The 18,019-nt window shown below is 38.3% G+C and overlaps 1 protein-coding gene across 1 annotated transcript in view; it reads right to left on the bottom strand.

Annotated features, from left to right (window-relative positions):
* The window catches only part of GUCY2C (guanylate cyclase 2C), a 103,632-nt gene that overhangs the window by 29,371 nt on the left and 56,242 nt on the right, over positions 1–18,019 (bottom strand). Inside the window, exons 15-19 of the mRNA XM_063427406.1 lie at positions 10,283–10,387; positions 8,801–8,887; positions 7,238–7,370; positions 5,931–6,068; positions 1,156–1,244 (exon numbers count right to left, since the gene is read on the bottom strand). Of these exons, the coding sequence (XP_063283476.1) occupies positions 1,156–1,244; positions 5,931–6,068; positions 7,238–7,370; positions 8,801–8,887; positions 10,283–10,387 (552 nt within the window). The remainder of the gene's footprint in view (positions 1–1,155; positions 1,245–5,930; positions 6,069–7,237; positions 7,371–8,800; positions 8,888–10,282; positions 10,388–18,019) is intronic.

The raw sequence follows: 18,019 nt of genomic DNA, 5'->3' as shown, positions 1-18,019 counted from the left end.
GCATACATAATGACCAACTGCGACACAGTAGGATATATACAGACACGCTCACACTCAGCTCGTGGTTGGTTAAAAGCAGCATACGCTCGCCTACTCTGTCAGTACGAGCATAACAGCTATGCGTTAATAAATAGACACTAATCAAACCACAACGGATTGAGTCTGTGCAATGCATTAGGCCGACACTGGTTAAACGCAACAGCCATACTGATCACTCACAATCAGATACTTCCCACCTAACAAGGTAACAATTTCATGGCAAGAAAGATGATAAAAAGCACACTCGAATATGATATTATATTAAATGTTGTAAAACAATTGACATGATTGACGAGCCTCTGCGCAGGCAACAACTAGCATATCCATTCATGCACTGATAACCAGGCCTCTGTGCAGGCACTAACCCGCTTTAACAATAACACGTTTGCATTGGAATATGTTATGAAACCAATAAACATATTTAAACAAAAATTAAGCAAACCTGCAAGCTCCATTTATGTTACAAAGATGTTGCACATTTTGCACAGAAATGGTGCTGACCAATAATAGGGAATCCTGACCTATATAAACTCCTCGTCTTGACTTGGTATTTGCCCATTGTGGTTTCCATTTTGTTCTTGATTAGCTCGGTTTTACTGTTCTCCGATTCTTTGGCATTTGAGCTTGGCTTGTTTCTCGACTCTGTACACGTTAGTAATGCTGACCTTTGCTTGTTCTCCATTTCAATTTCTCTCTCTATTAGCGGTCCACCCAAACACTTTTAACCCCTTAAGGACATGTCATGTGTGACATGTCATGATTCCCTTTTATTCCAAAAGTTTGGTCCTTAAGGGGTTAAAGACCGATAATACACTCTGTCCTGTCTCTATGTAAGCTGACCTAAGTTATGCGTGGTGGGAGAAAGTTCCCTGGCATTCCCAATGCAGAACAGCATGGAATAAACTCAGGACAGCAGAACAGCACCCTGAAATAGGGATTGTACCACCAAAATCTGGACATTTGGGAGGCCTGCTTATCATCTGCTTACAATTTCTATGTTTGCCTATTTGGAAGCGGTGAGAAATTAATACAATAGCAATACATCAAATGGTTATATAACAATCAAAACGAACATTGATGATGAATTTATAAAAGTATTGCAACATGCTTGCTCACCTCTATCTCACATTCTTCAAATGTATTGAAGTTCAGGTCTGGTCTAAAGGGACATTCTCCTAAGCACTTCTGCAATCTAAATATTTTTTCTTATTGTTGAAGGGAAAACAAATAATCAATCAAATAATAAAACATCATAAATATAAAAGACTGTGCATAGCACTGGCACAACTAATATTTTAAGATCCATCGATGGACATTTATTGGTTTCAGGAACAGTAAATACTTATTTATATATTTTATTGCTGCTAATTTAAAAGAGTAGTCTTAAAAACGTTCTTGCCTCTGGTACACATACAGTATTATATGCAGATTAGATGCCAACATTCGAGCAAGAATCTTACACTTTTGTTCAGTACTGCTGCTTAAAAAGTAATTTTGAATAGATCTTTTCTGAAAAGACCTTCTAAAATGTATAAGAATTTTGCCCCCCCCCCCACACCCACTTTATTGATATACTTTAATAATTTTAATTAGAATGTATTAATTACAATTTTTAAGACAAAATGTTAAGCATATATTTTACTGTTCCATTGCATTTTAACGTCTTTCCATGACACTGATGGAAAAAGAGTAATAGACCTTAAATAATTTAGAATATAAGCTTCATCTCACTACAACTTTTATACACTTTGTAGACTTTCATGCACACGCAAACTAAATCTCTTCAATGTTTGAATACATTTCAGTTACAGATCCCTGCTGGGGTATTTAACTCCAGCGCCTGCAGAAAAAAATAGCTAAAGCTACCTTTTTAAATAGTTAAATAATAGTTGCAACTGCCTTCCTGCTCCATGCATTTGTATGTTTGGAATGAGAGGGTTTAGTGATATCAGGGGTACAGAGAAACCCCATAGCCTAAGGGAAACCTGTTTGGTGTTTTAGAGCCGGATCCCTCACCTATGCCCAGTTCACACAGTTTGTTAATAATAATAATAATAATAATAATAATAATAATAATAATTACAATAAATATTATTTCAAGGGTCAAGTGAAGTGGTCATTTATTGTTTGATACAGGTAATACGAACAATGAAGTTCTACCACCTGAACACATCCCTAGTTACCAGGATATATATTTCAATAAAACTTAATTCCATCAGTACTAAATACAAGGAGAGAGACCAATTGTAAACTTTTTGTCTTCAAAGTTGCAATCACACATTTCCTTTGGTCAAAAAACATACATGCCAGAATCAGGGCACCCGTGAGAACACCATTCCATGTTTGTAGTATCATTGTGACTTACAGACAAAACAGCATACATAGTTGTTGTCAAAAGTATCTATAAAGCTCACATTCACCCTAGCCAGCCAAACAGCAATTTAATAAATATCTTACCATAACACAGACATCTCACTAACCATGATGTGGGTCCCCACCCACCAAATTCTGAATTTAAAGGAAACATTCGGAATTTGACATGACTAGTTTTGTTAAATTAGTTTTCTTCTTCTATTCAGAATATTTAATTGTATTTGATATCTTAAACTTTCATTGTTTCATTCAGGCACATTAAGTGAAAAGATACAAACAAAAAATATACAAGATTTGACAATATATGAAACTATTATTTACATGTTTGTGTAGCTATGAATAAATATACATGTACTACACATGATGATATGGAAATTACATAGCATAAGAGATTATGAGTAAAATATTAAAAAATTATATGCCATATGCAATAATTTGGTGAAATATAGCATTTCATAATTTGGGGTGAAATATTTTTGCACAAGTAACTTTAAAGGGACACTATAGTCACCTGAACAACTTCAGCTTAATGAGGTTGTTCAGGTGAGTGCTACAGCTCCCTGCAGCCTTTTTCTTGTAAGCACTGTATTTTCTGAGAAAATGCAGTGTTTACATTGGAAGCTTGGAACACCTCTTGTTGCAGTCAGACGGCCACCAGAGGGACTTCCGAATTCAGAGGCCCTAAAGAGGCCTCATTCACGTCTGACGTATTCACGCATGGGTGAATACTTCAGACGGGCTATCAGCACACAAAGCACTGTGAACGCGCTTTGTGTGCTGAGGCTGTCAGCACTGCTGTGGGAGTGGCTTCAGCTGACAGCTGAAGACCGAACCCACAGGGACTCTTTCTGGCCACAATAGTGGTTGAGGGGGGGGGGGAGACCTACTCTCCTTCCCCCCCCGGCCCCCACCCCTGGGCAGTGGGTGGGGGCCATGAAGATAATGAGGGGGGGACCTACTGTCCTCCCCCTCTCCGGCCCCCACCCCTGTGCGGCGGGTGGGGGCCCTAAAAATAACAAAATTGGGGGGGGCCTTCTGTCCCCCCCGGCCCCCACCCCTGAGCGGCGGGTGGGGGCCCTAAAATTAACAATAGGGGGGGGAACTACTGTCCCCCCCGGGCCCCATCCATGAGCGGTGGGTGGGGGACCTAAAATAACAATAAGGGGGGGACCTACTGTCCCCCCCGGCCCCCACCCCTGAGCGGTGGGTGGGGGCCCTAAATACTAAGGGGGGGGACCCTAGTTAACCCTCCCCCCCCAAAAAAAAATCTCTCCCTACCTACACCCCTCACCCTAAAATAATGAGGGGGGCCTTTAACTAAAAACCTGTAAAAAAAAAAATGAGATAAAAACAACTTACCATTCGATGTTTTCTTTCTTCTAAAATCTTCTTTCTTCAGCCCCAAAAAAGGCCAAATAAAAAGCCATAATAACCGACGCAATGAAAAAAAAAAAAATCCATGTTCACCCATGGAGGGCTCCGCGCAGACTGAGCTCTGCAGGGCGGGGGAAGGCTTATAAAGCCTTTCCACGCACTGCAATTAGGCTAAGAACACTCTGATTGGCTGGTTTAAGCCAATCAGAGTGCTCTTTGTCATTTTACACAGCGTGGGAAAATTCCAAAGAATTTTCCCACGCTGTGTAAAATGACACAGAGCACTGTGATTGGATGGATTTCAAGCCATCAAATCACAGTGCTCTGTGTCATTTTACACAGCGTGGGAAAGTTCAATTTTCCCACGCTGTGTAAAATGACACAGAGCACTGTGATTGGATGGATTTCAAGCCATCCAATCACAGTGCTCTGTGTCATTTTACACAGCGTGGGAAAGTTCAATTTTCCCACGCTGTGTAAAATGACACAGAGCACTGTGATTGGATGGATTTCAATCCATCCAATCACAGTGCTCTGTGTCATTTTACACAGCGTGGGAAAATTCTTTGGCATTTTCCCACGCTGTGTAAAATGACAAAGAGCACTCTGATTGGCTTAAACCAGCCAATCAGAGTGCTCTTAGCCTAATTGCAGGGCGTGGCAAGGCTTTATAAGCCTTCCCCCGCCCTGCAGAGCTCAGTGTGCGCGGAGCCCACCATGGGTGAAGATGGATTAATATTTGTAGCGTCGGTTTATTGCGTCGGTTATTATGGCTTTTTATTTGGCCTTTTTGGGGCTGAAGAAAGAAGATTTTAGAAGAAAGAAAACATCGAATGGTAAGTTGTTTTTATCTCATTTTTTTTTTTTACAGGTTTTTAGTTAAAGGTCCCCCCCTCATTATTTTTAGGGTGAGGGGGGTAGGTAGGGAGATAATTTTATTGTATGATATGGATGATGGGAGTGGATGGATGATATCGATGATGGGAGTGGATGGATTTGGGGATGGATGTGGATGATGGGAGTGAATGGATGATTTGGATGATGGGAGTGGATGGATTTGGGGATGGATGTGGATGATGGGAGTGAATGGATGATGGGAGTGGATGGATTTGGGGATGGATGTGGATGATGGGAGTGAATGGATGATATGGATGATGGGAGTGGATGGATTTGGGGATGTATATGGATGAAAGGAATAGATAGAAATAGATAGATATGGATAGATAGAAAGAATTAGATAGATAGAAATAGATAGATATAGATAAATAGAAAGAAGTAGAAATAGAGTGTGTATGTGTTTAACAATATTTATTTAAAGTGTGTGTGTATGTTTACCAATATGTGTGTTTGTATGCAAACACTATATATAGAGAAATCTCTATATATAGTGTTTGCATGCAAAGTTTGGAGTAGGAGGGGGCGGGTATAGAAAGCGAGCTGAGCTGTCAGTCAGACAGCTCAGCTCGCGAACGCGCATTCCGCGCACATGCGTACTGTCAATGCCGCTCTATGAAGAACGCGATTGGTGCAGCGCGAAGCCGCGCATGCGCACCACATCGCGATGACGCTTCTCTCTGAGAAGCGTCCTATTGGGCCCCGCAATTTCGTCATTTTGATGAAAAAGGGGGCACGGCATGGCTGGGAGCTCGGCGCTGGAACGGAGGTAAGTTTTTAATATAAAAACGCTCCGAAAATTATTTTTAATAAATGAAAGTTCATATAAAAGCAAGAAGGAAGGCTGGGGGAACTGTCTTTCTTGCTTTTATATGTTGACTATAGAGTCCCTTTAAGAGTGAGATATGAAATGATATGGCATATCATTATATATTGGGGTAAAAATATCATGTTATTTGACATGTGGCATCATGGAGTAAAATATAAATGAATATGGCACTTAATATATTATATATTAATGAATTATATGTATTTTATATTATATGTAATTCACATTTTTATTAGCAGTTGAATGTAATGTCATTGTTATGTGAGTACTGAATGCAATGTAAGAGATGGGTGCCATACATGATGGCTGGCTCCTACCTATTATAGATGGCCATTAGCCAGATTAAATTAATCAAACTCTGAATTACAAAATTATTTGTATGAATTTATTTTATGTGTTCACTATTTTATTGTGAACTAACCTTTGGGGTCATGGCACTTTTCAGTGTAGAATGTCTCTTTCCTAAGAATAATTTCTTGGGCAATAATTCCATAGCTATAAACATCTCCTTTCTGGGATACACCATCCTGACGAAGGTGCTCGGGCGACATCCATAGGTCTTTGGGGGGGAAAAAAAAAGTAGAAAATTAACAAATCTAGTGAATGTAGTAGATATTTGTTGAGGAAGAAAAGTAGACGTTATAAGTTAACAAGTAAATTGGAAAATTGTTACAAATCACCTCTGAAGTTAGCATGGATAAATCAACCAAAATATTCACAAAAACAAAAATTGTTTGGAAACCATCAGTAAATTAAACATTTTAGACAATTTGGAAAAAAGCTGAGCTTATGTTTTTTTCTGATTATGCTATTTTCGTCTAAAATTTGAAAACTGTCTAGTCAGCTCACAACAATTTCTGTGATCCTAGGATTATTATTTGACACTTCTTAAGACATTAAACTAAACTTCAATTTATCAAAGTCTCACTGGTTTCATGAACTGTTAGAAGACACACACTAAAAAACAAAAATGGAATGAATATGCACCACCAGAGTCTCTGAGTAAATTATACAGACTTCTTCTGTGATCACAAACAGTTAAGATCTACTTTCTTATTCTCAAGTTTTTGTTTTTTTACTTTTTAAGTTGAGCTGTACATTCAAACTATTTGACATTGTTTGATAATGGTGAGTATTTATTCCACAGTTATATATGAAGGAGAAGTAGAGACTTAAAATGTATATGAGAGTTACAGAAGAACTGAGAAGTATACCCGCATGCTCTTGGGAGAGCTAAATTAAACTAGAGGTCTAAGTCTTCGGTATTGTACTATCAGTAGACCGGGGAAGCATGGGCTCATTCACTTCTAGCAACAATTCCACAGTTAATTTGAAGAAACCATCAATGGACCACTCTACCCAACTCATTTATATAAGAAGGAGCTCCTATTATCAGTGGATCCAGAGGACCCAGTTTTTATTATTTAGAATAAAAATAATAATAATAAAACATAAGTACCCAAATCAATCAATATGTTTGCTGTAGTTTTCATTATATAAATCAATGCTTTCCTACTTTTATACACAGTTGGATTCCTGTAAAACAGTCATGTATATTGCCAGTGCTGTTTGTTTCCAGGCATCACAAACTGATAATAGATTACCGCCTCTTTTATGTGGATTCAGAAATATAGCATAGTATCAAAGTATCAGTATAGCACTATGTACAAAAAGTGTTAATGGCTGTTTATTGAAAAAAACAATATAAGTGTTTTTCTCATGTCTTACCTTTCTTTGGGCTGAGAATGGAATTTCCAACAAAGTCAGTGATCTTAACCACCATACGACTGTCTACTACACAATTTGTTGATTTCAAATGTCCATGAACCTCTGTTTTACTGGAGTGTAGGTAAGACATACCCTGTCATGTAGATATAATCTTAAATTAGCAATTGTAACAAATAAATGAAGGAAGCATAATATATATATATATATATATATATATATATATATATATATATATATATATATATATATATATATATATATATCTTAGAAAGTTTGCTATCCACAGAACTGACTATCACTAGATATTTCATATTTATCTCTGTGCAATCAATAGATTGTAATCCATGAAAACCCCAGAAAGACAATTGGTTCTGGGCTACTGTAACATATATAGTAGTAAAACACAAATACAAAGTAACAACCACTTTGGAATAAAATGTTATTAGTAACATTAACAATAGTAATAAATTTTAGAAATTGCTGAGAATGTCCAGAAAAAATGGACATAGAAACAATATGTCCTCCATATGAATTGAAGACACAACTCAAGCTTCCCAAAAAAACTGATGTCATTGCGCCTCCTAGGTCAATGTGTTCTTTTGCTTGGGACTTCCTGAAGATGCTTATTTGACACTGCATTGTTTCTCATTATTGATACATTTTTAGCATAACCATTATACTGGGGTGGTTATAATAATGAAATCATATTATATGTGCAGTAGGTCAAAGTGAACAACCTTTATTGCATATATATCTATTAATACATCACAATTGTAGTTTCCCCCTCCAAGGGATCCTCCATATAATGCAATGGCCAGTACAGTAATACCCTCCCCAGCGGCACTTTGTCTGGGGTTTTAATTGGGTTAGTCCCAACAAACAAGATATTCTCCCCAATGTGCCCTCCCAGGCATAGATGTAGTATGTGTAAAAGTCCCCCAGAACCTATTTTCCCTGGACAGCACCACACATTATATGTCACTGGATAGCTCTTTACCCCAGCTATCCACTGTCTAAATTGTGTCGTGATCAGATAAGCCATGCCCAACTGACAGATTGTTAAAGTTTCACTGAGTTGCAGCTATTCTTCAATGGCTATTACAGAGGATATATCCTTTTAGTAGTAGTACTTAATATGGGCATCAGTCTTCTTCCCGAGGTGTTTCTTTATTTATTTTTAAATATATCATACACTTTCATATCACTCATCATCTCAAAGGGGTAAGTAAAACCCTTCATATCGCAGTGGCATGTTACTTTTACTGGTGAACGCAATAAGCATTGCAAATCGAGCTTCTGAGAGAAATTGTAGGATAAACTATGGTGGTTGCACATTTATAAACGGGCAAATACAAGACTGGACTTGTTAGAATTAGTCAATGGTAAAAGGGATTCAATATGTCATCATATAGGTAAAATCCATTTACAATAAGTACTAATCATATAACCTAGTGGGTTGCAGGAAGAAGAGTTTTAACAGTGGTGCGATAAGATGCTGCAGTTCCTGTTACAATAGAATTTGGATTTTCATTGCTGACATTTAAAATGATCAAAAATTCTTACTTTAGCTATATCATACATCACAGAGATCTTAAATTCCCAATCCATAAAGGTTCCATCAGGGTACGAGATTTTATCATTGAGAACATCCTGTGCAGGAAGATGAGAAAAAGTGTTTTTAACTGGTCAAGTATTCAGTAGAACAAGTTGTTTTATTAGAGAATGCATTGTTACCATCAAAGATCTAGCTACGTAATCTTGAAAATAGGTGCTGGTTTACTCTACATAAAGCATTACAGTAGAAAGTTATAAGGAGGAAATGTAATTGAGTGATGCATTCAGACGGAGATCTATACTCTCATTTCAAGAACCTTAAATCCCAGCTTGAAAATAAAAGCACCATTTGAAAGATACTATAGCATGTTTTAGATTAACTCTACTCTATATAATTTACAATATTTGGGCCTAATTCCACATTCCACAAGCCTCAGCCAGAGAATTTCCCAACAAGACATTTCTGTACTTTGTGGAGCTACCTGAAAACCCAATTAACCTAAATCTACATCAAGGTCAAGCCCAAGGAGGCTTCACAGTGTCACAATAAAAACAATACACATCAGTAATTGGAATCTAGCCACACAGACTAGCGTATAAAGACACCATACAATTGGATTACATATTGAGTTAAATGGCCAAGTCATACTATTTCAAACATTCATAGTTCATCATCTAGCTTTTAACATTATAATTATAGGATTGGCTTTGGTTTCTTCCAACATTCAAAGTACTTTCTTATTTGCTTATGGATGAGTAATTAGTTAAATTTGAAATAATAATATCTTCTGTTACTAGTTTAAAAGTAGAAACCACAGGGTCTCCAAAGACTGAATGTACAGGGTTACTGCACCATTTGTTGGCATTCTTTTGCTGGTAATCCAGCTGCACAGCTGGTGAGTTTTATTAAGTTAACAAAAGTTACTTGAGTAGAAGCTAAATTTCTTTGTGTTGGTTTTATTATGTATTGCAAACATATTATGCAAAGAATTATAGAAACAAAAACGGCACAACCCAATTTTTAAGCATAGAATTGGTGCTGGATCCCAGCAAGTCCACTTGGCTAGAATTTGCAATAAATCTATCAAAAATAATAATATAGAAAATATAACCAAGGTTGGTAAAATAAATCAAAACAAAGCAAGATTAAATGGTGGTAAATAAATCAAAATAAAACATGAGATATATATAGAACTTGGTTTATTTTGATGTGTTCACCAACATTGGATACATACATATATTTATATTGTTATTTTTTTTTTCTTAATATCCTTATAAGCAACAAAGAAACTTTCTGAGTGTGGATTCTTTTTGTATTGTTTTAAGGAGTGAATTAATCCTTGGATGAAAGGCCCAATATATACTCAGTTTTCTATCTATCTATTGCTCACATTACACTGATACATACATAGATAAAAAAATAGAATAAGCAAAACATAATGAGAGACACAATGCAAATATAAAAATAAATATATTAATATATATCCTTACTCGAAGTGAGCCTCTGTCACAGTACTCAATCACAGCATATATCATCGAGTCCACCTTCACTGTGCCATAAAACTTCGTCAGGTTGTAATAATCTATTTGTAAGAGCTGAAGGATAATAGTGTGTGGTTAGCGAATATCTAATAAACATGAGAGTTTCATTAATGTATCATTTAACCTAATAAAAAAATCCCAACACCTGCTTGAAAGTAACAATGTTTTTAGCTACAATAGTATTATGTATGTATGCTTAATTTATGATAAATTGATTTTGCAGTCTATCAATACATTCTACAGGAAACAGACAGCCAAAGGAAGTATAAATTATTTGGTATCACCATTGGAATTAGAGACAGACGTTATTTTATTGCGTGTTCTTTGCACTACTACATATGCCTCATTGCTTTTCATACCAACTCATTGAGATCTACAGCACATGCCCATGCTCGTGATGACATGCTTGATGTGCATGCATAAATGTGATGTTACTCATTCCCTACTCTCTTATGTTTGAACAGGAAAGCAATCAATATCTGACACTTGTTGAGCTACCTCTCGGGTGCTGTCAAATGAGTACCAATAAAGACAATGAGTTTGCAAAGTATATACTTTACAGACTTATATTGTATTTATTTTATTAGGTAATTTCCACATATTACATTAAAATATTTTGTAGATCACTTCTAGGTGTCACTTAAAAACAACTTAGAAACTGTAATAATTTTAATTCTTCCAAAGCTTGTATAAGTAAAAGGAAGACTTATGTTCCCTTGGTTTTCATTACAAATAAATGTAATGCCCACAACACAATTTGATTTAATAGGTGCTGTTAGAACATACACAATATTCTTTAAATACTTGAGTGACAGCAGGCTATATTTTGCTTACTCGTTTATTGCCCATGCACTTGGGTATATAACAAGAAGTTGGACCCACTAATGTATTCATACATTGCCACGTTAACTGTAAAATGTTACCCAAATAGGATTCATTTTGTATGCTAAAATCTAATTATAAGAACCAAAGTTAGTCTGAGTTATCAGTGGCCATACACCCTTCCATAAAATAATGTGTTTTTAAATGCATAATACAGAAAGTGGCAGACGTAAGTTAGTGACAGAGAGTGGGCTGTAGATTACTGCTGGTAGAAGAAGGGGAGGAAAGTTGGAGAAAGAAAAAAAGACATGGAAAGACCACCAACGGAGCATAAAGGAAAATGGCGTCTATTCAGGTTGTAGCATGAAGTCCTCCAAAGAGGTATAAAGTATCCAGTCTGTTAATGTGCTTGTATATCTTTTACAGACAGCAATTACTTCCTCGACTGCATGCTGATCATACACATGTGAAGATTTACGGCGGCTCTCTGTTTTTTTTTTATTATGTTGCTCTGCAAGCAGCTAGGTGAACTGTATTTTGAGGGCTTGTTTCATTACATTTTTCATAAAAAAATTTTTATATTTTCTTTAGCTTTTTTTTTAGGAGGGTTTATTTGATTTTTTGAAAATATTTTATGTACAGAAATCAGTGAGCTGTTTGGTATTTTTTGTTATTTTCACAAACTGTTAGTCATTTGCAAGCAGGGCCGGACTGAGAAAAAAATTCAGCCCCGGTATTTTTTCCACACAGCGGCCCACTGAAAAGGGGGCGGGGACAGGCAGGGTGTGTTTTGTCATCCCCAATGACAAGCACGCCCCATCTCAAAGTGAGCATGTTGATTCAATGCTCTTCCAGGTTAGACCATGCGCAGAGCTCTGCTAAAGAGCTCTAGCATGAGAAAAAGGCCCTGTATTTGTTCTGCACAGCGCAAGCAAATTTAATAACATGGAAACACAACTGCTAACTGTAATAGAAAACAGAAAAGAGGGAGTCAGCCTGTTAGACAAAAGCTCTGAAACTGGAAAGGTATAGGGATTCACCAAAAAACCTAGAAGAGAATATAGACAGATGATGGCTACTATGCAAGATAGTAACCGTTTATCCAGGAGCTTACTTAGTAGTGTGAATGAAATAAAATAAATGAGAATGAATAGAAAATTAGTCAAATTGAACTGAAGAATGAAAAAATAATAATCTAAAGTGCAGGTTACGTGACGTCCTTTGATATGCTTAGTATGGATTAACCTTTAATCGTCTGATTTAATTGTATGATTAGACCCAGTTATGTGGGACCCAAGTGAGTAGAGAAGGTATAAAAAGAAAATGAGATAAAATGTAACCTTAATACTCAGTTACAGAGAAAAATAGGAATAGGTATCTATTTAGAGGATACAATAACCAAATGGCTAAAATGTGTTCACAAAGTATCCACTATCTTCTATTCAAACAAATGGTTTCTTAGAGTGAATAGGCTTAGTACAATAAAACTAGTTTTTATTAGGCAATATAAATATATATCGCTAAAAACAACTGTAGGTATAAAAATATTATTTATTAAAAATATAATTAAAAAATCAAATATTCAAAAAATAAAGTTAATAGCACATCCACAATATTAGTGCCAGTCTATTATGGGTAAAAAATGCAAGACCACCTTATTAAAAAGTATGAATGGATCCGGATGCTGTATGTGATCCTCTTGCCCAGATCCTAGTTGCCGGTGAGGACGGCGTGCGTTCCACAGTGCGTTCCACCTCGAGCCTCACTTCGGGGGAACAGCACTGCTCTCGCGGCGGTGTCAGTAGTGCGCCTGGGATCCGGGATAGGTGAGTTCTTCTGCAGAGGTACCCTGGCTGGATAAAACTTGTGTGGATGTTCTTTCTTGCTGTTCTAGCTGTCTAACGTGTTTCATAGAGAATAGCTCTACTTCATCAGAGACGGATGAGACGGATCCGTCTCTGATGAAGTAGAGCTATTCTCTACGAAACGCGTTAGACAGCTAGAACAGCAAGAAAGAACATCCACACAAGTTTTATCCAGCCAGGGTACCTCTGCAGAAGAACTCACCTATCCCGGATCCCAGGCGCACTACTGACACCGCCGCGAGAGCAGTGCTGTTCCCCCGAAGTGAGGCTCGAGGTGGAACGCACTGTGGAACGCACGCCGTCCTCACCGGCAACTAGGATCTGGGCAAGAGGATAACATACAGCATCCAGATCCATCCATACTTTTTAATAAGGTGGTCTTGCATTTTTTACCCATAATAGACTGGCACTAATATTGTGGATGTGCTATTAACTTTATTTTTTGAATATTTGATTTTTTAATTATATTTTAAATAAATAATATTTTTATACCTACAGTTGTTTTTAGCGATATATATTTATATTGCCTAATACAAACTAGTTTTATTGTACTAAGCCTATTCACTCTAAGAAACCATTTGTTTGAATAGAAGATAGTGGATACTTTGTGAACAAATTTTAACCATTTGGTTATTGTATCCTCTAAATAGATACCTATTCCTATTTTTCTCTGTAACTGAGTATTAAGGTTACATTTTATCTCATTTTCTTTTTATACCTTCTCTACTCACTTGGGTCCCACATAACTGGGTCTAATCATACAATTAAATCAGACGATTAAGGGTTAATCCATACTAAGCATATCAAAGGACGTCACGTAACCTGCACTTTAGATTATTATTTTTTCATTCTTCAGTTCAATTTGACTAATTTTCTATTCATTCTCATTTATTTTATTTCATTCACACTACTAAGTAAGCTCCTGGATAAACGGTTACTATCTTGCATAGTAGCCATCATCTGTCTAAATTTAAAAACATGCTTGCATTGTGTTTGCTTGAAACTTGTCTCTAGTGTCTCTGTGGCGAAAATAACATTGTCACTGGTTTTTGGAGGGACCTGTTTGCCAGCCTCCTGCCCTGTGACTATGGTCCATGTAATAGACTTTGGTTAAAGACCCTGTCTGTGCCTTTTTGGACTTGTACAGTAACACTTCGAACTCCCGAACAACCGCACGAACCGGAGACCACCCTGGAGCTTGTTAACACCTATTAACAACTTGGAACGTTTTTCACCACAGTGTTCTAATTGTTCGTATGGGTGGCTGCAATTCCTATGGACAATCACGAGGTGGCAGCCATCTTGTTCACATGAATGCAGGCAGCGGTTGTTTAGGCATGAATCTCATGGAACTAAAATCGGACACAAACTCCCGAACAACGCTGGACTTCCATCATCGCCTGCGTTTGTTTCTATACAACTTAGAAGGACACTGTTCGGTGAAATCATTCGTCTGGATGAGGGGAATAAGCTCCAGGGTAAGACTATTGACACTTTTCGGTAGTTTGTTAGTTTTCAAACTACAAAACTAGACCGACCGAAAGCCCTGATTCTCTGGAACGGTTTTGGTCTGTGACGTTGTAAATCAGTCTACCATCAGGTCCATGTGGGCGTACCCCTTGCATGGGGACTGTCAAATAAGGCCAAGTGTGGCACCATTAAAATCAGATCCTCTTCACCCTCAACATAGAACCTCGTCTCATGTGTGGAGGAGACAGCTATATTCACTCTGGGGATTGCTATACTCCTTATACTGCTCTGGGTTCTAATCACTAGCTATTAGAGCTGTTCCTGCTATACTTTCTGGAGTAGGAGAGGTTCCCCCACTGGAAGCTGAATCCTGGTCTTGGGTCTAGGGTGGATGGAGGATGGCGAGACCCCAACCAAGCTGCGGCAGTTTGTGGGGTCTACGGTGCTGATGGTGTCTAGTGGAGTGCTTGGAGTCCTCTGTGAGCACTAGCAGCATTGATTGGCAGAGGCACCCGGTCCGGGTGCCAGGCAGTCCGTCACAGTCTCCATAAATGTGATACCAGGAGACAAAAATGCCAGGAAAGAGTACTGTACATGTGTTTGGAGCCTGCTTGTGGGATTGCGTGCGTGTAGAGTGAGTTGATTGTGGTGTGGTTTTGTGTTAAAAGTTGGTTTCAGTCATGTTGTGTTTCTGGTGTAATGTAATGTATGTGTGTCTAGGTGCTGTAGAGAGTGTGTGTATGGGGGCATAGTGTGTACAGTATAGGGGATGTAGCGAGTGTGTGCATTCCGGCTGTAGTGTGTGTGTAGGAGTTGTAGAAAGTGTGTGTTTAGGGAATGTAGTATGTGTTTTTTTACAACGAATCTAGTGTGTAGACATGTGCACTCATTTTCGTACGAATACGATTTCGTCCGAAAATCCAGGTTTTTCATATTTATTTACTAAAACGTAAACGAAAGTCATACAAATGAAATATAAACGAAACGAAAGGGCAAATGCCGAAGGCATTACCTTTTCATTTTGTTTTGTTTGTTTAATAGACTCCGTGCTGCATGGGAATTACCCCCTACAGCACGGAGAAATAACAGCGCACATGAGCGAAAAAATAAAAAGGAGAAAGCCGGCAGCGCTACCAGCTCCCTCCTTGTAATAAATATTAATTCTAACCCCAACCCCCCCGCACCCCTGCATTAAAACCTATGGGGGTCACTATGACCCCCATGCTAATAAAAGGGAGGATAAATCCTCCCGCATGCCCCTACTCGAGGTATGTCGCAAGTAAGGGCATGTCGTCTAAACACTGAGCAGCCAGTGGTTGCTCGCTGTCATGTAAAATTTAATATAAATCAGTATGGTGGTCACTATGACCCCCATATTGATAAAAGGGAGGTTACATTTTTCTGCATGCCCCTACTCGTGGTATGACACCTAAACAAATTTAAAAGTACTTGTGACTGGGCAGCTATTGGGGCTGCAAGAGCTCCTCAGTGTCCTCTCTGGTCTATCTCCCCCACCAGCGGCTGCATCACACTGCCTGTGGGCCGGTGAGTGAGATCTTTGATCTCCCTACCAGCCTGTCATGGAACACAGTGGGGCCGGATGGTGTCACCCCTGCTTGGACTGGCCGGGGAGATCCTGTGATTTCCCCTGCCGGACTCGGCCCATGGCCATAGTGGCCCACCGGGCATTTGCCCAGTATGCCCGATGAACAGTCCGGGCCTGTTTGCAAGTAGTTAGGTGATCGGTTTGCTAATGTTTTTGGTTCCTTTGCTTTTACTTTTGTTCGAATTTTACAGTGCACAATTGCACACTGCTAACATCAAATAGAGTGATGCAGTGTACACTCATGTTACCTCTTCCTTCTATCTTTTCATCACATGCTGGGTGTATGCAATAGAACAAAATGCATATGCATCTCCTTGAGATAGATTGAGGGATTGGGCTCTCAAATGGCAAAGTTATGTACTTTGGGGTAAAGAATGCACAAGCAACTTAGAAATATAGAAACATAGAATGTGATGGCAGATAAGAACCATTCAGCCCATCTAGTCTGTCCAATGTTCTAAATACTTTAATTAGTCCCTGCCCTTATCTTATAGTTAGGATAGCCGTATGCTTAAACTCCTTTACTGTGTTAACCTCTACCACTCCAGCTGGAAGGCTATTCCATGAATCCACTACCCTCTCAGTAAAGTAATACTTCCTGATATTATTTTTAAACCTTTGCCCCTCTAATTTAAGACTATGTCCTCTTGTTGTGGTAGTTTTTCTTGTTTTAAATATGGTCTCCTCCTTTGCTGTGTTGATTCACTATATGTATTTAAATGTTTCCATCATAGTCCCCTGTCTCGTCTTTCCTCCAAGCTATACATGTTAAGATCCTTTAACCTTTCCTGGTAAGTTTTATCCTGCAATCCATGAACCAGTTTAGTAGTCCTTCTCTGAACTCTCTCTAAAGTATCAATATCCTTCTGAAGATATGGTCTCCAGTACTGCGTACAATACTCCAAGTGAGGTCTCATCAGTGTTCTGTACAATGGCATGAGCACTTCCTTCTTTCTACTGCGAATACCTCTCCCTATACAACCAAGCATTCTGCTAGCATTTCCTGCTGCTCTATTACATTGTCTGCCTACCTTTAAGTAGTCAGAAATAATCACCCCTAAATCCCTTTCCTCAGATGTTGAGGTTAGGACTGTATCAAATATTCTGTACTCTGCCCTTGGGTTTTTATGACCAAGATGCATTATCTTGCACGTATCCACATTAAATGTCAGTTGCCACAACTCTGACCATTTTTCTAGTTTACTTAAATCATTTGCCATTTGGCTTATCCCTCCTGGAACATCAACCCTGTTACATAACTTAGTATCATCAGCAAAAAGACATACCTTACTATTTTAGTTTTGAAGAAAGGTTTAACACATTTAAATCTGTTTAGTTTAGAAAAACAGCACCTCAGAGAGGAAATGATAGCATTATACATTTTTATTTTGGGGCAAATACAAACCATTGTCTGGAAAGCTATTCATAAACAGGACTATACATAGGACACAATGTCACGTATTTAGACTGGAAAAAAGGAGATTTAGTTTAAGGCAAAGGAAAATGTTTTTACAGTACGAACTATAAGGATGTGCATTATCTGCGTGAAGAGGTGATTATTATGTGAGTCTGTGCAGATGTTTGAACTACAACTGGATGAATACTCGCAAAAATATAATATTCAGGGATATAATTTGGAGTAGGCAGCCACTTAATACAGAGCAATTGAGAGCCAATGAGAGCAGAGGAGCCCTCCCATAGGACGTCTCTTCTGTCTGCACCCTTAGCAATGAAAGTGCATGCACAGTGGTTGCTATGGTAACTCTCTAGCCAGCGCTGGCTCCATTTAGATGCCGGCACGCTGGCAAAAAGCTAGCATGTAACCATCATGAAGGAGGTATAGCCTTGCTTAGGTCAAGGCAAACAACCAAAAAGCAGAGGAGCATGGGATGACTAGAGGTGGTGTTAAAGTGTAACACCCAC

This window comes from Pelobates fuscus, chromosome 7, assembly GCF_036172605.1.
Source record: "Pelobates fuscus isolate aPelFus1 chromosome 7, aPelFus1.pri, whole genome shotgun sequence".
NCBI lineage: Eukaryota > Metazoa > Chordata > Amphibia > Anura > Pelobatidae > Pelobates > Pelobates fuscus.
The sequence above is the reverse complement of the archived record's forward strand: the minus strand, read 5'-3'. Positions and strand labels throughout refer to the sequence as shown.